Raw genomic sequence first — 23,809 nt, 5'->3', positions numbered from 1 at the left:
GTTTTTGAACCATTGAGGTTCAATTCTGATTATGAATAGTGAATATGTTGCTGACTGGTTCACCAGTGATAAATCAATCATTTGTTCTCACCCGTAAAAACCCCTGATGTTAACTACCCCCTTTATTCCGCTCTGAGCTTTTTACTGCAGGGCCCAGAAGCTCACTCTCCTGCTAGGAGAGGCCCTGTTTTGGCTTCCGCTGACACTTGAGCTACCCCTCATAACCTGGACCAACCACCAGCTCCTTGACTCCATAGCAATTGTCCATTTAAATGAATTGCTCATAAAGTGCAGTTCTTATCTGTCCTTCAGTCTGAGGAACATTCATTTCATTGTTTTGTGCTAAAATATTGTTGTGATGCATTGTCCTCTATTTTGTCTTTTAAGGGAAAAACAGAACATCTAAAATTAGCCTCAGAAAATGGTGAAAGAGAACAAACAAGGCGATCCATTAGTGAGGATGGGTTATTGGCTGACTTGCCTCTTCTCATGGCGGCCCATTAAAAGTGGTAATGTCTGCCTGCAGCAGTGCCTGGGGAAGAAGAAGGAGGCCATGGAAGGCATATTTCACATGCATCAGACACTGGAATTAAATAGACCAATGTTCCCTAAAAAGACTGAAGTACATCTCTTTCTGATGTGCGTCCCGGGCAAAAATTCATTGATCTTAGAATGTCCCTTGGCAATTATAAAATATTAAATCCAAGTCGCACTTTTCGGCTCGGCTTAATTTTTTTTTTCCTCGCTTTTCACTGCTTTCCATTTGACCAATTTAGAAAAAAAAGTTAGAAATGGATGGCCATGAAAAAAAGGCACTGATAATAAAGACTGTGCCCCTTTTAGATATCTTTTGTTATGTTTCTGTATTGTTTTTGTGGAACGTCTCAGATCATTAAATGGGACGGGGTCCCAGCAAAGCAGAGAGTGCCTGAAACATGTCTTATTACAGCATCAGGGCAGTGTGAGCCAGGACCATAAACGACTAGGATTGAAGCACACAAGGGAGTGGAATATGTATGATATCTTTATTCCTGACGCGCAGGGTCTTCTGAGCCACCGATGCCTGTTTCAGCACTCTGGGGATGACAAATATTTGTCAGCTGCTTTCCATTAGGTCTGTGGCCCCAGTGCTCGCCTCCCTGGCCCCTTTATGTCCCTCAGAGATTACAGAGGGGTCTACAGTTAATTGCCCAAATCATTAAATTTAACATATATCTCAATAAATATAATCAGCCAGCTGTTTGACAAGGTACACAGTTCATTAAGTCCCCTTGCTTGTTTGTCGTTTCCCTAATTAAGATTTAGAATCGATCATTGAGTGTGTAATGTACAGTGTAGCTCGGCTTGCACCGGGAGTCTCTCTGCTCAAACGAAAAGGAATGGCATCCGCTTGCTAAAGCTTTACCATTTAGCACACTGACTGCAATGGGAATTAGACATCCTGTGCTAATTAGGGAGGCCAATTAACTGTGAAATTCAGGCGTTTTTGACAAATAATCTCAGCAGAATTGAGACATCACCATGCACATGAATGTTATCAGTCCTGAATGGAGGGAGCATAAAGGCTTGCTCAAAATGTGAGCTCCCAGTGGTGTGTTGGTCATGTCAGTTTGTGTGGAGTCTAAACTAATGTCTCCCAAGTTTCCTAAATGGGGCCACACATGTCCACTAAGATTCATATATATGATGCCTTACTGTATATTTAGTGTAATTAAACAATAGGTTAGCAACTGTTGTTCAATTTACTAAACTGTTACACGGATAATAGAGGAAACTATTATCTCTGAGAACTGCTGCTATTTTAGAGTCGAGTGTCACCAGGTCTGGCTCTGGTCCGGCCTGTAAGCAGCAGAACAACCATGTGGCGTCTGGCCACGTTTGGCAAATCAGCTGCCCGGCACTTGACCTCTATTCCCTTTTCCCGAAACAAAGAATCGGCATCACCAGAGCGCCTCAGTGTTTCTGTGTCTCTCATTCCCATTTTGATTTATGATCACATGTATTTTTTAGATTGCATAAATTATGTATTTGTTGGACTAATGAATGCCTTCCACTGATGGAACTTTGGGAGAGTTGTGAATCGCTGGATATGGCCTCTGTCACCCACATCAGTGTTCTGATTACATGTTATGGCAGTTCAGAGCGGCAGATGTGGTTTGGCTGAAAAAGACCCGCCTGGTCTTTTGGAGCGATTTTTATATACACATACAACAAGGTTGAGAGAGCCACAAAATGTAAACATACCTCGTGGGCCAGCCTGTGTCACTACACCCCACTGCTTTGTTTTGAGTTGGTGTATGTGTGTGTATTAAGGTGTGTGCAGTTATGCGTGTGTGTGTGTGGTCTGACTCGCTGACAACCATAAAACAGGCCCCTGCTGTCTTTATTACCTGTCCGACCTATCCCAACTTCTTTGTTCCTGCAACACATAGAAAACACATTTAACCGTGCTTGCGTTGGCGCTTTCCATTCACTTGGAGTGTAATAGAAAGCCGCCATTACACTATGGAAGGCAATGGCTGTGGGTGTGTGCCGAAGCTGTTTGGATACCAGGCAGCGCCGGAGGTGTGTTTGCTGGGCGCCGATGGGCAACTCCTGCAGCTGCCCGCCTCAGGTGCAGGAAGAATTGAGCACTTCCTTTTACAAGATGTGTAATTATTATGGCAGACAAGGGTGTGGATTTAAACCAAGTCAATATGTAGATAAGCGTTATACACACACACACACACAGCTGCCTGGAAAATGATGCTGTTGTACGTAGCATAATAAAGCAGGTTGCCAAAATGCTGTGCAGGTAGGAAGGAAGCCTTCTGGGCCTGTGGAAGAGAAACCTGATGGGAGGAATGCGGCCTCCAGGAAAGTGCCAGAAAAGCTGTAACGAGGAACCCTTAACTGAGTCTAAATTTTGTGATGCTGCCTGCCATTATTACCCCCAAAGCCACCAAGACTACTAACTGACAGTGTATCATATGATTTGAATTTTGACATTGTAGTGCCAAATATGTGGCACTGCGGAGTCAGTTGACTTCTACTCATGTTTATCAGCAGAACTAGTAAAAAGTAGTAGCAGAAGTCATATATTCACATTAAAGTTGAATTGACACATCTAAATGCCCAAAATGGTAAAGGAAACATTTATTTCTGAGTAGCTATAAAAACTGTGTGAGCCTCTCACCCTGGCAGCTTGTTGGATGAAAAACAATGTCACTGGGGGTCACAAATGTTCACAGACGCACAAAGAAAAAAAAAAGAAACCTCCAGTAAAGTTTTGGTTCGTCTTTCTGGGCCATCTATATAAAACATGAAACTCCACTCTTTCCCCAGAAGAGCCTGGATTTTAATCAGACCTGCTCTTCACACAGCCGTTTTCTTGCCTCTCACACTTAGCAGGCGTCACATCAGGTGCATGGGGACCAGTGACAGCAGTGCTGGAACTGAGCCTGTGATGGCTAAATGATGTCAAAAATGGCCCCATTTATGTCAATTTGAGATCAAGGACCATTTCATAGTGTGAACCTCTGCCGTAAATGTGCTTTCTAATCTCTACCATCTGCATATCTGCTGTGGCCCCTTGGTGCGTTCCTTTTCTTGAAAGTGAAACGTCTCACTGCTCATATGAGGATTTATGTGAAGACTGACAGTTCAACATACAGCACATGTCTGCCGAGCGGCGGGATCCGTCTCCCGCCTTTTGCTCTCCCGTCTCATTCTCAAGTCAGTGTCTGTTAGTGCTCGGATCGGGTGTTATTCAGTGCCATGCTATTTTGCTAGCATACTCCTTTCCCTAATTAGGCCATTTGCAGGATGCCTCCCCCTTAGTGTGGTCATTTATGTTCGATACCACTCTGAACTGATAAGCTTTTGTTAACTGGTTGTTCCTATTTGGAACGTTTCGCAAAGACATCAAAGGGCGGACCACAAGCCTCATTTGGCAACTTCTCCCAGCTATCCATCGGCTGCAAAACACCCCGGTGCCTAGATTATTAACTCAGTCACCACCCTCTCATTCAACTTGAATTAAAAATTAAAAACCAGCAGAAATGACAGTGCCACACCATTGAAAGTAAAGTCTGTAAAACCAACAAGGGCTCATTAGTGAATAGTTCTGAAGACAAGCGTTCTGACTTGAGACTCATTACACTTCTCCTATTTTAACTCTAATTGGGTTCATTTTATATATGAAACGCCTTGAATATTTAATGTTGAAAAGTTCTACTTCTGATACTTTATGTAGCCAAAGATACTTGGCCTGAGTTAATTGTCCAGGTTATCAGGCAAGCTGTTGGCAATTTCTCAGTTATTTTTGCTCTCCCCATAGAAAACAAGAGAGAAAAGACACTGAATGCATTGCTTGGTGGATTATTGATTGGATAATGAATCTTCATACAAATAAAGCTGATTTCTAAAACACAACAATAAAATCATCATCTGCTTTTCTGATTGTAGACAACAGGACTTCATATATATCAATAGATAATAATTAACAATATATGGGTATATATGTCATTACCCCACTACCCTATATGGTGTTGCCAACTTAAGCTGCAAAGACCTGGCGAAGAAAGCCTTTGTAGTATTTAACAAGTTGTTCATCTAGCCAGGCTTAGAGCATTTTAATTAAATAGATTAAAAACAATGTTATGGTTTCTTCATCTGGTTGCCTTCACACAATCTTTTGTTTCTCTCAGGTTGAAAAGAAAGAGAGAGGGGGGAAAAAGCCAGGATTGTGTTTCCAGGCAGCAAAGTTTGAAGTTCTTTGTTTGGAAGCGAGGTTCCGGGTGCAGCGCACTGTTTAGCTTGGTGACCCTGTGACTGTCTTCTGAGGAATTGTATGAGCAGCCCTGCAGAATTGTGCTCCAGGGTCAGCTTTCATCTTAGCAGTAACCTGTGGACTTTGAAACTCAGGGCGATGGAATTGCAGCTTTGTCAGTACACTACTAATTAGAAAATTCCTGACCTCGAGCAAGATGTTTTAATTATGTGTTGTGTCAACGAGTTTGCAGATTTAATCCACCGTTGATACACACTCAAGTGTGCAAACTGTGTCGCACATTGTAGTAGATCAAGTGGAATGGTGAAGGGGCTTTTTGCTCCACCTTTCTCTGCCCCATATAACCTTACGCCTTTCCTGCACCATGTTTGTTAAGAGCCATCACATGCTTAAGTAACCAAATTAGACGTGGAGTTAATGTGTTAGCTCGTGAAAAAGCTGGTCTGATTTGCCTTGGTTTGTGGGAGGCTGAACAATGTGACAGTATTGTGCTGGGTGTGAGCTCTCTGTTGCAGTGAGTCAGTGTGAGGGAAGGCAGGAAGGGGTTAAACAGAAATTGAGCGGGGATGCTGGGGGCAGCAGTGCTGCAGAACATAGCAGTGTTCGTGCGAAGGCAAGTCATTTCCCGAAACACTGCAGACACATGGCCTGCGGCGCTCTAAAACCTTTGGAGACCAAAATGGCTTGCAGGAGTTAGAAGTAATAAGGTGTTTTTTTGCCTTCTTTCTCCTTGACTGAAATTCTGCACGGTTGCTATGCATTGCCATGGAGCTGTGTAGCTGTTTTTATGGTTTATGTGGGTATTAAGATGCTCTGCAACTGGCCATTTTTGAGATTTGTTGTTCTTTAGCTGTGAAGCAAATGGAAGTTGTTTGTTTTGAAAGTAATTCCCTCATTTTTTTTGCCGTGATCAGAATGCTAGACCTCGCTCCTACCCATTTGTATTTATCCCCGTTTTTCTTTCTGCTCTACACAAAATGACAAATTAACAAAAGCATGTATGAGACAAGAAAAAACAGATGCGGCAAATGTGTTTCACTCTGCTCAATTTTTTGAAAAGCACGGTGACAAAAGCAGCCTCTTGTTTAGCCTTTTCACAGAAAAGGAACCTGTGATAGGAACAAAGGCCGTCTCTGTCGGTGCATGCACATAAAGCTGTGGTATTAGTCCATCCTGACCTCTCTGATTGTCAGTGGGCTCAACCAAAACCCTTTTCATCCTTTCTCCTGGTTCTGTTAATCTTGGCTGCCTTGTCTGCTTCAAAGAGAGGCTCCAGCATATAATCTGGGTATGTACATCTGTGAATTATTATTCTAATTCTTTATACGTTTATTAGAGCTGAATAAACTCCACATCAAATACATCACTCGGGCAATGTCAGAAAGCCCGGGGCAAATCAGCCGACATCTGTTAACTCTTTCAAAATGGCCTCATCCAGCATGTCTGTGGGCGTAGAGGAGCGAGAAAAAGGAGAGGCGAGAGAGGGAGAGAGAAAGTCTCTGTTGCTGATTAATGGCGGCCGTAGGAGAGGCGTTTCAGGCCGAGTGTGGAGATGAAGCGGGGCTGCACTCCCACGGCTGGGCTCCACACTGTAAACACTGTGAAGGGACGAGACAGCGTTCCCCAGCTGAAATGCGTCGTGGAGGAGAACATGTGGGAAAGCTTTGCTTCCTGGCAAATAGTCAGTCAACCAGGCAGTCAGTCAGTCCTTCAGTCAGTAAATTAGTCAGCCATTCAGTGAGTCAGTCAGGCCCTCAGCCAGTCTGCCAGACAGCCAGTTCTTCAGTTAGTCCGTCAGTCAGCAAATCAGTGAGTCCTTCAGTCAGTCAGCATGTAAGCCAGTTTGTCAGTCTCAGGTACTCCTGATGAGGGGAGGCCCATCATGAGCACCTGAGTACCTGCAAGGTACTTTAAAAGTTGCACCTAGCAAATACAACTGGGCCACCAAATCCTGCCTGGCTACCTGCCACAGTGGCCAGCATCATAGACAAAATTCATCAATATTTGACTAGTGGCTGCTGTTAATTTCCACCCTGGCTTCAGCATTAAAAAGCACCACCTGGTTCAGCTTTTGCTCCACTTCTTTGTTTAGCTTGTCAACAGTCTGTCTCTGTTGTGCTATATATGTCCTCCTTGCCTGAAGCATAGACATCAGTGTTTAAACAGATTTTTCAGCATCAAAGTAATAACAACAAAAGAGAAATGTTGCATCATGAACAGCTTATCTGTTTCTCAACCAACATGGGGCTAGTCTTTATCCTTCAACATGAATGCTGAACATTGTTTTTCCAGCAGTTTTAGTTAGCACAGTTTGCTAGCCAGGGTGTCGTCACATACCGGTACATACAATACACGTGTATGTGTGTGTGTGTGTGTGTGTGTGTGTGTGTGTGTGTGTGTGTGTGTGTGTGTGTGTGTGTATGTTGTCTTACCGTGCAGTCTGCAACTTCTGCTGTGAGGAGTGGAGTGCTGAGACAGCAGGTTGGCCAGTGCAGGGCCGAGCAGCTCTGTGTGCCTGGCAAAGTGGGCCATTAACCCACCGCCCTAAGGTGTGACCTGGGCCAAATCCAATATTGGCTCCGGCATCAAGGCACAGGTGCCACTCAGGGTTCAAAGCCACAGATCAGCAAGAACCCCACCACTGCTCCTGTCCCCACCCCCCTTTCCATTTTTTCAGACAATAAAGTACTAAATGTAAATTCCTCAAGACACCTACAAGCATCGCTGCTGCCGCTGCACAATGGGAGGCGGGGAGTCAAAAGCAAAGAGAGAGAGAGAGAGAGAGAGAGACTGAAAACATACATTATTAATCAAAAGTAAATTTAGCAAAATGGGAATTCATTTTAGTCCTCCATAGCTCAATGTGGCTGGTCATTGGAGGTCTGAGAACATGAAAGTGTGGCCTGCTGACTTTGTCCTTTTATTAAAACATTCACATTTTCTCTGCACCTTTGAGTGTCACAGACGTGTTAAACAACGGATGAGGTGTTCAAACATGGCGGCCCAGTCATTCTGTTTACACATAACAGTACACAGAGAAGTTGTGATTATTCAAAGAGACGTTCTGACATTCAGGAGCATTTCTTCATACTTCTACAGCCATTTCTCTTTCAATGGATGGAAGAAGCCTTCATGGAGCCCAGGACATCGTGTGACCTGCAGTTGACTATGGATACAGCTCTAGATCTACACACACATACTACTGTTGTAAATACTCATGCGAGCATCAAGTGTGTATTCATCTGTAGGTCAAAGTAGTCCCCAACAAGTACACTTTTACTCCCGTTTGAGTAACGTCCAATAAAAACTACAGTTCACATCTGATTTTTTTAAAGGATATTCCTTTTTTATGTATTTGTTCCCAGGAGTACAGTAACATCTTCACCAGCATTTGAAGACAATAAGATTAAAAACAGACTTCCTTATATGGAGACTACAGTGCTCACATGGTTGGAACATTTGTGAATCTATCGTGAGGTTTATGCACACAAGGAATTATTGAAGTTTCAGTAATTTGCCTGATTCCTGTGTCAGGATGTGCATGCGTGAAATGCATCATGTATTCTGTTTTTCCTTTAGTCTGTCTCATATTCTATTGCATTCTTTTCCACACACTGCACTCCATTATACTAATTGCCAGCTACACAAGCACGCTCAGGCTCTGTCTTCCTGCTCTTGTGTGCATGAACATGTGTGTGTGAGAAACCATACAAGGGTGAAATGGTGTAAAATAATGTGTCTGGCCCATTGGCACATTGTCATGTATGTCAACACAATGTGGCTGAAGACCAGAGCCCGCAAAGAGGCCTTATTACAGACAAGCTCCTCTCCTCTCCTCCACTTTTATGCATTTCTCTCTCTCTCTCTCTCTCTCTCTCTCTCTCTCTCTCTCTCTCTGTTTTTCTCTCTGTCCCCAGCTCCAAACAAGTCAAATGTCTGAAGAGATGTATCGAAGTATCCCTGCACGCTCTGTACGATGGATATGTCATATGACATAATGCCTCCAAGCGCCCATCACAGATAAAATGACAGATGCTGTTTTTTGCCTCATGGATCTTTCTTGGCCAAGCTGATTTTGAGACTTTTAGTTTTGCTCCTCCTCTCTCTCTCTCTCTCTCTCTCTCTCTGTGCCTCTGCTCTCTTGCATTTTCTCTTCTTCTCACTTTTTCTTTTCATCCACCGTGACCTTACAAAGCCTGCCATTTTGTTTTTCATTGAATTTCATACACAATTACTGCGTAATTGCCGGCGACAGGGAAAGCGTGGTTGCTGATGTCTCGCTTTCCTTTTTAACTGACACTCAGCCATCTGCTTTGTTTAGTGTTGGTGTTTACCCCTCCCATCCCCGCTCCCTCCTCCACAACATGATTTCCTGCGTGTACTGGCGAGAGGGATCGGTCTCCATAGATACCAGTGACAACATACCGGTGTTTGGGTTGCTGGCACGTGGAGGGCATACAAAGACAGCGGCGAGAGGAGAGGCTGGGTTGAGTGAATTCCTGGACTAGCGCTGACCTTTCTGCCTGTATTTGGATCACTTAAGGCCGCCCCTGTCCCTGAAGGGAATGAGGCATTTGGGGAGCTGTGGCACACTACCTGAACAGTGATGGCTACTCGCTATCTCCCTCCTCCCCACCATGAGCCACTGAGGCTACGGCACCACTCCAGCACCAACCGCCCGTGGCTGCTACTGCCCATCCGTCCAGGTGGATGGATGGCTTTGATTGGTAAAATCTGTGGCCCTGTCGCCGGCCTTACTTGTGAGTGGCAGTAATTGGCATGGCAGCAGGCAGGCCCATCTTTCACATGTAGTCAGCCATGATTGACCTGATTAGGCCGGGGTCGCGCCCCAAAGTGAGGGTTTGGTGAGCCAGAGGGTTCCTGGGGCTGTACCCCTTTGCGCCTTAACCTGCGGCCCTCCCAGCATGTCATTACTGACCAGAGACCAGGGCCAGAGCGGGATAATAATTCATCCACAAATTCACAGCAGACCACGTACACTGAAACTGTTAAGTTAATATATTTTTCCTGTTTGCTGTCAATGCCAGTAACGTATCTTTTTAATTATTACGACACACAACTGTGTCAGCAGACATCCAAAATAGTCAAAAACAGCATCTTCAGTTAGTCAGTTGCATGTCCATAATCAAGACTACAAGAATAGGTATGTGTATATATAATTTTTATGCAGCTTTGAAATGTTTGTTTTGCACCTGGCATTTTCCCCAGAGCTCTGGCTGGTTGATCATCGTGAAGCTCTGGTAGCCCTGAGTATCTGGACTTCTGCTTGACAGAAAATCGTATACATCTCTTTGTTGTCTATATTATTTCCATGCACAGACATCTCCTGCTTTCTCCATAGCATGATTAAGTGTTGATGCATTTTAGTAGTTTTCTAAAACATAGAATCAACTCATGAAGGGTGTTATTACGTGCTGAGGACGGCCCTGCTAGCAGTTTTTTATTGCTAACCTTGAAGTCTGCTCGTGAACATATCCGTCATTTCAAATAATTAAACAAAATCCAATCCAATCCAAGCAGACACATAGAAGATAATTTGACACACGATATGAATTTTGTTGGAAAAATCACCGGTACGAACATACAACAACAAGACAGAACAGAACAGAACAAACATCATCATTTTGTATACTGTTCCTCTTCAACACTGGCCACTGGACACTCGTGCTGACACAGTCCTGGCCTGCCGGAGACAGTAGGTGTGGTTGAGGTAAGCTGGCGGTAAAAGTGGCCTGGCTACCCTCAATCATCATCCAGCGTCCAGGGGTCAGAGAGTGTACTGAGGGAAATTTGAGAAAAAGCACGGTCATACAGTGTACACAAAGACAAGTATGAGGGGGCGGGTGCTGGAGGGACTTTGGTTTGGTTCTTGTAAATTCATACCCATCATATGTTTGCAATTAAGGCCTGTCTGTACTGTGTGTTTACAGAGCGGTGCAATCAATGTAATTGTGAGAGGGTGTTTCTTACTGAAATGTCTGTCTTATTTCTCTCTGCCTGGGCTCAAGTGGGCACTTGCTGGATTTGTTTCCCAGTGTTTCTCATTTCCAAATGTAAATGCATCTCCTGATTTGTATCTGCCTCTGTATACACTCCCTTTTTTATCGTTCTTGTTTTTCCTGGATCAAATACAAACAACAAGGGCTCCATTTCAGAGTGAGGCGTCAGCTCAGATCTATGTCAGCAGCGTCGTTCATTAAGAGGGAAAATCTGTTCGACGTAAAGAGCCGTAGAACACACAAGCAAAAATGATGGTTTCCGTTGCCGTCGGAGAACGTCGCCGGCGTTGTTTCTTAGCCTCGTGTTTAGCTAGTTGAAGAAAAAAACTCTCTGAACACTCTGCTGCACCTGAAGATCTGGGCCTTGTTAGTGTACCTTTTTGATCTCATTCATGCTCTGTTACATGCGTTATTTTTCTTAACTGGAGGTGTACACATGCTTAGAGTCTGCAACATTCCTTACTGTTGTTTGCCATTTAACAACGATTACTTTAGTTGGGACATGGGAAACATAGTATTGTTTATTACTTATTGCTTCTTAGCTGTTCCTATGTTTCACCACAGAAACTGTCCCTTTGACTGCAACATCGAGACAAAGATACTCTGCTTCACTAAAGACAAAGTGAGGGCAAATTCTCGGACAGAAAAAAAGCAAAACACACATCTATAAATTATATTATATTATATATATTGTATTTTTACGATAAAGAGTGCAATAATCTCATTTTCAGCTTGCCTAAAAACTCACATGCACGAAAAGCTTGATACATAAAGGGACTTCCTCAATGAAGTCTGTACACTCAAGCAATTTGGATGGTCACTGTAGCTTCCTGTAGCTCTTTTCCATACACACGTGCTGGCTTGGCTTGACTCGGCATCAGCCCAGTGTGGAAGGGACTTGCATATCCATAACATATAATAATAACCATAACATGGTTACCTGCTTGAAGGATGCGTCTTTAATTGATGACACACTTGAGTCTTGAGTGGATGGCATTTAAAAAGTAGCACCCTCTTTAACAATGTGAAGTGGTTGTTGGTAGCCAGCTTTTCAGGCTGTTTTTTTTTTCATGGCATCTATTGAGTATTGCTTGAAAAATGGAAACTAGTGATTGAAACTGATGATGTGTCTGTCATAGCAGAAGTATATGTCTGTCATATGTCATTTGTGTCTAATGATAGCAGTTTACTAAACATGTTGAATCATCCCTGAATGACATGGTACATTTCGGGTGTGATTTGGCACTGCTCAGGGTGTTTAAACCCGTAATGGAAACACAAATCAACGTAGCATGGGTTGAGCTATTGGAAAAGCTCTGTTCGTGGCTGCTGTTGATTAATATCAAGCACTTTTGCAGGTTGAAAGCTTCAAACTGGAATATTCCTTCCTGTCCCCTGATTAATTTCTGGACTCCTACACAGCTTTGGAAGTGTACGGAAAATCAGCTTCATCATCTCCATGTCTGGAAGAATTTTGTAACTGGACAGGAACAAGATTACGAGTCCACAGCCATGCTGTGAGGCTGTACTGAGGCACAGCAATGCTTTGAGCTAAATGCCTGCATCAGTGATGAGCAGTCAGGGCAGGCAGTGCCTGCTCAAGGCTATTAGCAAAAAAGAAATAATCCAGTTAATGTTAAGTTTACTTTTCAATTTCAGATACCTAGCTTACAATATGTTACAATGTGGCAGCATTTGGCGCTTTTCATAGCCTTAATAAAAATGACTCAACCTCACGATCTTCTGGCCAGGCAGGGGCTGCACAAGCCATTCAGCCTCCCGTTGTATGGTAGCCTTGCCTGTGGGAGTTAGCCATTGCCATCCCCTTTGCATGTCATATTATTGTAAGGGTGTGTGTTTGGCCATGCACAGTCATGTCTTATATATTTACGTTATATAAATGTTACTATACTATGTCAGTGCTGCACTTTTGTGTTCATGGAGCTTTTGTGAATTGACAAGTTCACGCAAGCTGAACTGTACTGAATGGGACAAAAAGAAGGACTGGCTTCATTAATGTGCTGTTCTGTTTCCCTTGTTTGCTGTTTGGCAACATCATCGGAAAGGTCTGGACTAATGCAGGATATAACGACTTGAACAACTTGTCCTGTGTGATAGCTAAGCAAGAAAAGTCAGAGGTCCACATTCAGAGCCAGATTGCTCTCAAAACATTTGGACACAACAGGCTCGACCTGGCGTTGGATGATTAATAGTGGCTGAGCAGTAGCATCCACAGTGAGAAGAAGAAAAATAGAGGAATCCTAAAAAGTGTGATAGGTGCTGTATTTCTCCTTGGTAAACATGAGCTAGCTTTGCATGGGAACAATGAGAGTAAAAGTTCCTCATTGAACTGTTGTACCTGATAGCCGGCAAGGATGCTAATTTAGCCTCCCACATGGCGCCATCTATGGTGTTTTCCAACATGTCAAAAATAATCTTAATTGAAGTGATTGCGGATGTTCTGAAGGAGGACATGAAAGAGGAACTGAGTGTGGCACAGTTTGTTGCAGTGGAGGGAGATGAAACTGCAGATATCACAAACAAAGCTCAACTCTTTGGTATGTCTCTGATAGTGAGTTGAAGGAGGTTTTTTTTGGGCTTTGATGACAGGACAGCAATGGCAGTTACTGCGTGTTAGATGTACTGGACAAGTATAATCATGCACACAAGCTGGCAGCACAAACATACGATGGCGCATCTGTTGGCGCACCACACCTAAATGGAGGACAGGCAAAAATTAGAGTAAAACTCCCAGAAGTAATATTTACATACTGCTACAGCTGGAACAGACTGTTCCAGAGGCAACAAAACTGCTGAAATTGGTGTTGGTCATTCCAGCCACCACAGCATCTGTGGAAAGGTTTTTTTCATGCCTCAGTGCATAAAGACCCGCTGCTGCAACAGGACAGAGCAAGGAAGACTTTCATGTCTGGCTCTCATATCAGTCAAGACAGAGGGACTCATTTTACAATGCTGTCATCAACATGTTTGTCAAGGACAGGCGCATGGACTTCATCTTTAAATGAAGTAAGCAGGCCTAAATGCTCTCTCTCTCCCTCTCCTGCTCTTTAACACACACACACACACACACACATGCACAGGCACACACACACACACATGCATGCACATGCACAGGCTAACTGCCCAGATTGCCATATCTCATCTGCTGTTAACCTTGTAATCATAGCCTTGTGAGTGCAGTTTCCCCCGTTGCTGCTTCAGTTTGAGTGTTGTGGATTTTTATTTTTGTAGTTGTTAATTGATGTGTGATGACAGTTGTGAAATATTGTACATGGTCAGAGAGCGCGATCTTGTGTTGCACGTTAAGTTTATTGATTTTAAATGCCTGTTCGTAATAGCTGATGTGAGGAGAACCCTGTGGATGCATGAATGAAGGATGAGATGCTGCACATTTTGATTATGTTTATCATTATAGTCTACTTTGTGGAGTTTTTGCTCTCTCTCTGCCCCCTCTGTCACTAGAGCTGTCGCTCTGTCTCTGCCTGTGTGTCGCTCTTGCACAAACAACGCTCTGTAAAAAATGTGTAGCTCATTGGGAGAGTGTAGTAATGGGGGCTGTTATGGAGTAATAGTTTAAGGTTGGTAATAGTATTTTACAGTCTTGATTTTGAAGGATTCTCTTAACATAGATTTCCAACATCAACATGCTGACATGCACAGGGACAATGCTAACACGCTGATGCAACGCAGATATTATGTTTACCATGTTTGTAGTTTTGCTTGTAGCATGCTAACATGTGATAATTAGCATTACACACAAAGTACAGCTGAGGCTGATGGGAATCTCATTCGTTTGGCAGGTCATGAATCAAAATATTGGACAAGTTGAACATTTGACCAGACAGTTGCACAATTGTAAATGAATAGTTAAGGGCTCACCAAACTTATGACAGTTCATCCTGTTGGGAACATAAATTTCTGCAACAAATTTCATGAAAATCCGTCCGCTAGATGTCCAGACATTTCACTCAAAACCACAAGCTCGTGGTGGAGCCAGGGGAAGAGTCAGGGCATCGCCAAAGTCATGAGGGATCATCCTCTGGGGACCATATATGTCTGTACAAAATTTCATGGCAGTTCAGCTGACGTTCTGACAGATTTTCCCATCCCTAGAGCCTCTAGCAGGGCTAAATATCGCCCAGTCGCAGTATGCATGATGAGTCATGTCGTCACATGTTGTTGTTTTTGTGATATTTGTTAATTTGATGAAAACTACATACTGCTGTAGAATTTAATATCAACTACCACATGTTATTTAGCAGACACCTTTAGTGCTAAGTGCTCATTGCTGCTGTGTGTCTGCACTTTACTTCCCAAAGATTTCTTGTCAGTCAACTGGGTTTATGTGTATCCGCTCGTCAACATTTTGTTGATACAGTTTTAATTTTTTCACGCACTGCCTTGTTCAGCTTTTTAAAATATCATTGTTCGTGATTGCTTCTTGGGCTCTCTGCTTCTGCTGCTGAAAACAAACTGGACATAGGTTGGATCATTGTCGTAGTATATTTAAAGTCAGTATTAATCATTGAAAGCTAGCTTGTAAAATGTTACGATGTGAAGTCGCTCATCTCACCTTTTGACCTCTCCTTGTCTGCAGGTTTCAGGCAGCACGGCGGGCTCCCTGGCCAGCTCCTCCACCCCGTCCACCTCATCGCGCCAGTACACACGGCAACGCATCACTCGCGTCAACCTCAGGGACTTAATTTTCTACATGGAGCAGGAGAGAGAGACCGCCCACTCCCTCCTCCTTTACCGTGCCCTGCTCAAGTAGCCTCTGGTCCCCTCAGTGCCCACCTCAACCTCCTCCTCCTCCTCCTTCACAGCCACGTGCCTTCAGATCAGGTCTAATGTTTCAGCTCTGTGTCTCCATATGTACTGTAGTAACGTTTTATGTAGCTTTTCATAAAAACAGAGAGAGAGAGAAAAAAAACGTACAAAAATGAAAACTGTTGTTCCGAGTCTTCTCCGTTTAGATTCACTGTGTGTAGTTAGATAATTCAGTTTAACGGCCATATCAAATTCTATCTGTTGTAGTTGAATTTGTTGAAGGAACAAAGCGGTTTTTGTGTTGCAGGACTTGACCCACAACTCGTTCCATGTATGTTGGGTAGCTATTTATTTGACGCCGTTGGCAGTAGCTTCAATGAACCACCTCAAAGTAAGGATTATTTTGGCGAAGAGAATTATGTTCACACCTCGATACAGCCTACGAAATTTTCCACGAGCTATTTGTTGAACACAGTTCAATGAATGTAGTTAAGCTGAATTCAGTAAGAGGCTTTACTGACTTCTATACCGAGACATCATTTTAAAACATTAAGATTCCAAATAACAGCATCACGTTAAATTTCACGTATTTGTAAATAGTTCTTTTTGAATTATTTTACAGCATGTATATTTTTATCACATGTAAGCTTTGTAAGAAAAGGAATAACCCATGTGTCAATATTCTGAAACCTGATGTTTTGTAAAACCATGTGCTTTGAATGAGTCAAAATTAGACAGTTTGTTTTGTTCAAATGTAGAGTTTTTGTTATAAGACAGAGTCCCCATGACCCCTCTGCAACGGTCAATAAACAAAACCATGGTCGCACTATGACACCATTTTCTGATTGGTCACCCTAGTTCAGTAAGTTGTTGGTTTTTTTTACCCACAGATAATGTGAACATTGTTTCTATGACTAAATGTTTGTACGTTGTGTACTATCAAGCTGACTTCTTGAAGAACTTACCAGGTCGAGAAGGTAAGTTTTGGTTCAGAGAGGTCAATATTGTGACCTGTCCTCTCTGGACCCCCCCTTAGCCCCACCCACTTTGGTAATGACTGATGCCTTGTCCACACGTACACGGACATGTTTTCAAACTGTTGGAAAAAAAAAAAAGACCTTTGTGATCCATATATCTCCGTACACAGGAGAACGCAAAAAACGATGATTAACAAGTATGCCAGGCCAGTAGGTGGTGATAAAGCGTACATCAACAATAAATCAAATACTAAAGAGGAACATTGTGAACATGTGTGGTGAGCTTATTCCCCCTTCTTGGTTGAAGTAACTTAAAAAAGAAAAAACTAAATGAGCTATTTATTTATTTATTTATAGTTATTCAACACCTATTTCTTCACCTTTCCTTATTTAGCACCTTTCTGCCACCCGGCCAAGCAGTGCTAACCAAACGTTAAGCAACCAGCAGCCTGCCGTTGTTGCTGCTTCAGGCACATTCTCATTACCCAGAGCAACAATGAGCAGCACGAATTTAGATGATAGCATCATAGTTTCCCAAACGCTCTGCTTTGCACGAGCACACACATACATGGACACTGGAGTTTTGAAAAATCTCCGCTATAGAAGATGTTTTAAAGAATCTTGGTTCTAGTGATTCTTCACATGTGAATGAGAAAGCAGAGGAAAATGTTTGTTATACGTGTGGTCAAGGCCTGAATGATAAAGGTAGTCCATAAAGTGGTTTAGTGCACAGCACTTATTCTTGTCTGCATTTCGATAAATTAAATATCACGTCTGTAAAGTAATGTTTAACTGCAGGAGGCAGCGGTTGGTTCAGCCTAAAATGTCTTTTTTTGTTGCCATTTTTGCTTCTGTCTTTGCGTTACTGATTAAAAAGAAGAACGGGACAAAACGCCTGCTTTTAACATGTTGTACTTCATTGTCGCCTTGTTATTGTCATTTGTTGTTGTTTTTTTTTTGTTTTTACAAACCCTTATTGTATTATGTAATATTGTCCATTATGTTTTTTTTTCTATTTAACTGAATATCTTGGCCTCTATGCAGCTTTTCTTGTCATATTGAAATTTATTTAAATATGGGTGACATTTGAAACAATTGTTGCATTGTACATTTTGACAGCACTTTTTTTTATATCTATTTTACCTGACAACTGAAAGCTGTCACTGTATTATAGCAAAGAAATGACTCTTTTAAGTAGTAAACAGTATTGCCAACTTCTGTCAAAAGAGACTTATTTTTAACAATTAATATATTTTCCTTTTTTTCTTTTTTCTTTTTTTGGATTGGCTTTTATGCTTAACACATTTTCGTAAATTTTATCTCCAAAATACCATGTTTTAAAAACAAGCACAATATCTATTGTGATGATTTCACATGATTTTATTAGTGATTTCTATGGTTTCTGGTGGTTTCACAGGACGACATTTCTACTACTACTACAGCTTTTTAGCCAAAATGTTAGGACAATGTTACTGATGTAAACAGATGGAGGAAATAGCATTTCAATGTTAAGGATGATTTGTAAATATTGTTTACAAAACTATGTGTTTATTAGAACCACGTTATTTTTGGTAAACTCTTGTACATATCTTTAAAATTTCCTGTTTGTGTGAAAAAAACAATACTTATGTATTTGTACCTATTTTGTAAAGGAATAAATGAGCTGTTTACTAAACTGAGCAGATGTTGACTTTGACCATGTCTTCTTTTATTTTAACAGCTCAACAACATGCACATTGGAATGTGTGTAGGTGCTGTGAGAGACAGGAATTAAAAAATGTATATTTTACTCTAAAATGTCTTAATAACTATTGTTCATTCCTCACTCGTTGAAAGGAAAATTAAGCTGTTATGTTTTTGCAAGACAGCTTTACCTAACTCAACGACTAATTCAGCCTGCTTCATTTCCATTTCTAACATTGCACATGCTAAGTACAAACTGAGTCAAGCGCCGCTGCTCAACTATGAAAAGTCCCCCTAGGTTTCTGCTGCTAATTAAGCAGAAGCATTTTTGAAAAGACCAAACTGTTTAACTCAGTGTAAAGTATTGGGGTTTGGGAGCATATTGGTTTTTCAAGATCTCGGCCTATTCCCCAATCCCTCTGGAGCTGTAGACTGCTGATCTGGATTAAGCCCTGAAGACGACCTTCCCGCTTTGTAAAAATGAACGGGTCCACATACGCTCGGGTTTCATCAGTTCAGTAACAGAACACAGACATCAACATACTGACTACAGCAACCACATATATACTTACATGTTTCAAGCTGGCATGAACACTTCTATAGATCACCAACAGTGCAGGCAAAAGAGAGCGAGAGGTAGCTGCTAAACAAAGGCTTTGTTCTTCCCTTTTTAAAGTGAAACAACATGACAGCACACATCAGATATACAGTACATCCTTTTATTATCGCAAATATGCAAGAAAAGTCAAATGGAGACACTGTAAATGAACACATGCCCTTTAATACCACAGTCTAATTGTTTTAAACACTTTAAATAATATACATTTGCACCTTATGATACCCTTTGAGATGTCTTAATGTCCATATGTACACAATGTAATGCGTTGAATTCTTTTCATTCTTTTTGTGAAGAGGACTGAGAGGTCCCTTAAAAACGCGAGGGTCCTGTAAAACCCAGAGTCCTGATAATTCAATATACAATAACTGTACAACTGACCCGCCTCAGAGGTGGAGCGAATGCCATGTGAAGTGGCTGAAACACTGACCAGTACTTCATCTGAAAGGGTGGCATGTGTGAGCATGTCTGTGAAGTTTCCAGTCCTGTGGAGTTTGTCTAGCTCTGCAGTTAACCTGCCACTTGTATGCAGAGTTGGAAGGGGCGCCCCAGGTTCGGCTATTGCAGACAGGAAAACCAAAACTGCAATTTTTGTTCCTTTTTCTCACTTCATGTGTCGAAAAATGTTTGAACGGTCATTTCTGTTTTTATTCATACGTGCGTGGCCCCTTAGCGCTTTAAAGCTGTTAAAAGCCCATTCTGTGATTCCAAAATGCCACATCAGTGAGAAAATATTCCCTTCTCCCTGAAAAAAAGTAATTCTCGCAGATGTGTGGTTTTAGTACAACATTGATCCTTTTCTACCCGTTTCCTCAAGAACTAACCCAGATGAGTTTCCACACTTCATATCAACTGGATCAAAGATCAGTGGATCAGCAGCAGAGTCAAGTCGCCTGGCTGCACAGAATGTTCTGAGTATGCTCAGATTTGACTCATCAGTTTGTTTGGTTTGTTGTGGTGTGGTCCAGCGAGCCACAGCATAGGAGGGCGTTTTGAAACGCGGGGCACGGGGATGACACAGCAGCAGGAGGTGCAGCCCGAGTTTCTACTGGCACCACTGAGCTGGGAGCCTTCGGGGAGGCGGAGGGGGGTGAGGAGCACTTTGAAGAGCCCAACATGCCTTGGCACATGAAAGGCCTGGTTGACCATTCCCTTTGAGGCGACTGGATGCAAAGGCGCAGGCCACTGGCAGGTCACAACAAAGATGGGCTTGATTGTGAGAGAGAGGCCCAGGCAGGAGTGCGCTGGACTGGGAGCTACACTCACACCAACCTCATCTTTATCCACTCACTGGCCTTGTTTAATCAGTGGCCATCCGGAGAGAGCAGATATTAGGACAACATGGTCAGAAGGAACCGCCACCCAACCATTTTTAATGAACAACTACTTTATAAAAACAACCCCAGTTAAACTCAAACAACAACTGCCAGAGCCGACAAAGATCAGAATGGGCTTCTTCTTTTTTTATCAGTCTTTTGGAATGGAAGAAACAGCATCTGTAAGTTACACACAAATATAAAGCATGAAAACTTGGCCTTTCTTGTCTCTGTCTTTGATCCAGAAATGTTGAGAATAAGACCAAAAGAATGAGAGCAGGATAGAGTAAATGCCGCCCACTCGCCTCTTTGTGAATAACACGCTGATGCTGCGAGTACAGTTCACTTTGGGTTCTGCCATACATACAGTACATGTGACAAACCATTGAAATAATCTTGGCTTAGAAGTGACAATATTGAAACAAACGAAGACTTTGTCTCTGAAACTTTGTCTGGAGGTGCTGTGAGCTATTCTCAACAAAACTGTCGAGACTGGAGGCCTGGAGGAACGCATGTTGGTGCCCTTCATACAGTTCTGAATAATGCATTGTGTCTTCCTTAGCTATAAACTGTAAAAACAGATGATGTCTCTTAGTTTGTACAATCAACAAAATAGGCACCTTGTCTCCTTTGGTACCTGCAGTATTTGTTCTGTTGTAAGCTCTGCCTGTGTTAAATGTTGTGATGTTCTAGAGGAAAAACAGCTTGACTTGGCACTGGTCACTGGGTTTCGACAGGTGTTTGGTGGGAACTGGTCAGGGCAGCTCTGTAGGAAATGTTTAAGTGCAAAGAAACATTAAGCATTTAGAGTACATCTCTTGCTGATCACAAGACATACTGGTAAACGTCAGCTCACCACGTTGGTCCTCAGGTCTTCAACATTCTTACTCCACAAAACTGCAATACACTTAGAGCTTGTGCAACTTCAACCTGAATTTCAAATTTATGAGCTTTCTTAAACTTCTGCTAAATACAAACAAAGGTTTGCGCTTGCGAGAGAGAATCCGATCAGAGACCCGAGATATGTTTTAGAGCTAATAAGCAGGAATTGCAGAGCACTTTTTTGTGCGTGCTACACATTTGACTATAAACAATGTCGAAACATCCAGGTTCTCTTCATCCCCGTTTGAACAATGGGACTTTTTCTGGCTCTGAATGCATTGCCAGCAGATCGCTTTAGCCACATAGCCTGCAGACATCTGAGTTTCTGCAGCTACTGCCAAGAAACGCTCCCTCACAAGCTCTCAAAGCCTAATGAATACAACGCTCATACATCCTTCATATTGGAGAAAGGAAAAAAGAGACATTAAAAATAATCCTATTAATAATAATTGTTTACACCATGTCATGATAAGAACAGCAAAAGGAGCAAGAAGAACATACTTTAGAAACAACAATGAAAATCGTAATAAACAATCAGTTTGGCAAATGATGCTGTTTTCAACGAGGCTCCGCCGTCTGCGGCGAGGCCTGTAGAGTGAGGTGGGACGGGGTCGGAGGGTCGCGGGGTCAAGGGAATTGAGGCCTTTCGGGGGGACTTGCAAGATGGGATCATGTCCTCTTCCTGTCATCCGTACTGTCTGCCAAAACTTCCTTGTCCACAGCAGGCCGGACTTGTCACCACTCAGACAAGACATGGGCCTCATACAGACGTAGAAGTGTAGGACACACTGCTGTGGGAGGGGTAGATGGGTGGGGTGTGTGTGTGTGTGTGTGTTAGGGAGTGGAGTGCATTTTGATTCAAGGAGAGGGCAGTTGTGTCACTCCAAAAGGGTCAGAACACCTTTTTCATAAGAAGATGAGGGCAAAATCAACCAGTCACGGTACTTAAATGGTTCAAGTGAGCTGCTATTCAGTCCATTTATCATTGTTGTTGTTTTCATCACAGTCCCAGATTCTTTGGGCGTTATTTAACATAATCAAAAACTTTTGCTGCTGATGCTTTTTTTCCTTTGTTTGGTACTACATTCCCCTTAGAGTTCTGCAGAGCTGGCGAGGTAAACAAGCCTCTGCTAATACTTAGGTATGTTGGCGGGTGGCTGTGGTTCTGTTAGGGCAGGGACGGGGAAGGGGTAGGCAGGGTGGGGGGGGGTGTGAGAACATGGAAGGAGTATTGGTGGGGGGGGGGTTGGCAGTCCCTCTCCCAGAATGCTCTAGTCCAGGGGTTCCTGTTTTATCCTGATGGGGGTGTTGATGGAGAGACTCCGTCGGTCCTCGCGACACAACACGTACTCGCTGAACTGGGACGAGTCCACGCCGCCTCCACAAGACGCCGCCACGCTGAAACCTTTCTGAAAAAGGCGCTCAAGAACCTGAAAACAGAGGCATAAAGAGAAGAGGCATTCATGAGTGAGCTGCCGTGGCAACAGAGCTAAATCTAACTGAGAGGTATTACTGACAGAGAGGCAGGTTTCAGGTTTCCTACTTTCTAAGTTCAGCATTTTGGGAAATATCTTCATTCACTTCCGTCGTCTTGTTTGATGGCATACTTGTTCATATTTAGCGAACGTGTATGTATGTTAAATATGAAGCTACCGCCGGCTAACTTAGCTTAGCACAAACGGACAGAGCAAGGCTAGCTGTTTCCCTGGTTCCAGTCTTTATGCTAATTTTTTTATCTTCATTTTTACCGTAAAGACATGACAGTGGCATCAGTCTTCTTCTCTCACTCTTGGCAAGAAGTGTATTTGCCAAAACGTCAAAAGCACATGTTTTTAGTATGATACTAACTTTTTCGCTTGAAATGCATGCTCTTCAAACAGAATCAGATCAGACCATAAAAAACATGATGACTTATAGGAAAGCTTAGGAATATCTCATTACCAGAATTATACAGGTTTTCAGTGCATTTTCAATAAATGATCATGCGCAGAAAATAGTAAGTAAGTAAGAAAGTCTTGGTTAGGTCTCACTTCTGATATCCATCCATCCTCACATCAACCTCAGATCTTCATCAACATACACCATGTGTCATTACCTCACCCTCCCCCACTCACACGTAGTGATGGAATAAAACCAGAGGGCACTCAGACATCACACCACCTCTGCAATATTCATGGCGCTTGTGCGGAATTGGCTACTGAACCGAGGGCATGAGCTCAAAGGGATGAGGAGAGCGGCGTGTGAGTGAGGTGTGTTAAGGGGCTCAGCATGGTGATTACTGGAGCTCCTAATTTGAGTAATGAGGCTCGGGTGAGAGGAGAAGTGAGGTCCGTGAGCGAAGGAGGGAGCAACGTGTGGGGAATGAGGATGGGGAGCTATGGGTGATCTGTGTGAGGACAAAGTGTTGCAGCTGCAGGGAGGGAACGGGAGACGGGGATGCATGTTAGCCCTCGAGTGTGGCCATTGATACACACTCAAGTCCAAATGCAGATAAGCTCAGACGCAAACACGTGAACTCCAACATCACTTTTCTCTCCTCATCTGCTGAAATTCTTGTGGGATGTTGTTTTTTTGGAGGGGGCATAACTAAATCCCAGCGCGAGGAGTGCCGTGTATTTACTTATTCCCCCGTCCTTTTTAATGGAGTGTGCAGCGCATGGAAATGAAAGGTCTCGCCGAGGGCTAACCCCTCCTGCCAAATACAGAGCAAGAGAAGTTCGCACAAAAAAAAGATCGGTTTCTTCAGACTCCCTTAC

The 23,809-nt window shown here is 42.9% G+C and overlaps 2 protein-coding genes across 3 annotated transcripts in view; one reads left to right on the top strand and one right to left on the bottom strand.

Annotated features, from left to right (window-relative positions):
• LOC121610088 (transcription initiation factor TFIID subunit 4-like) overlaps positions 1-16,725 on the top strand; it is an 87,378-nt gene extending 70,653 nt beyond the window's left edge. The window contains exon 14 of the mRNA XM_041942018.1: positions 15,410-16,725. Within this exon, the coding sequence (XP_041797952.1) occupies positions 15,410-15,583 (174 nt within the window). The 3' untranslated portion in view covers positions 15,584-16,725. The remainder of the gene's footprint in view (positions 1-15,409) is intronic.
• Positions 16,726-18,968: 2,243 nt separating this feature from the next.
• The window catches only part of LOC121604458 (BTB/POZ domain-containing protein kctd15), a 29,294-nt gene continuing 24,453 nt past the window's right edge, over positions 18,969-23,809 (bottom strand). For both annotated transcript variants that reach the window (XM_041933983.1, XM_041933975.1), the window contains exon 5: positions 18,969-22,483. In XM_041933983.1, coding sequence (XP_041789917.1) covers positions 22,325-22,483 — 159 coding nt within the window. In that variant the 3' untranslated portion in view covers positions 18,969-22,324. The remainder of the gene's footprint in view (positions 22,484-23,809) is intronic.

The sequence above is a fragment of the Chelmon rostratus genome, chromosome 1 (genome assembly GCF_017976325.1).
Source record: "Chelmon rostratus isolate fCheRos1 chromosome 1, fCheRos1.pri, whole genome shotgun sequence".
Lineage (NCBI taxonomy): Eukaryota > Metazoa > Chordata > Actinopteri > Chaetodontiformes > Chaetodontidae > Chelmon > Chelmon rostratus.
The sequence above is the reverse complement of the archived record's forward strand: the minus strand, read 5'-3'. Positions and strand labels throughout refer to the sequence as shown.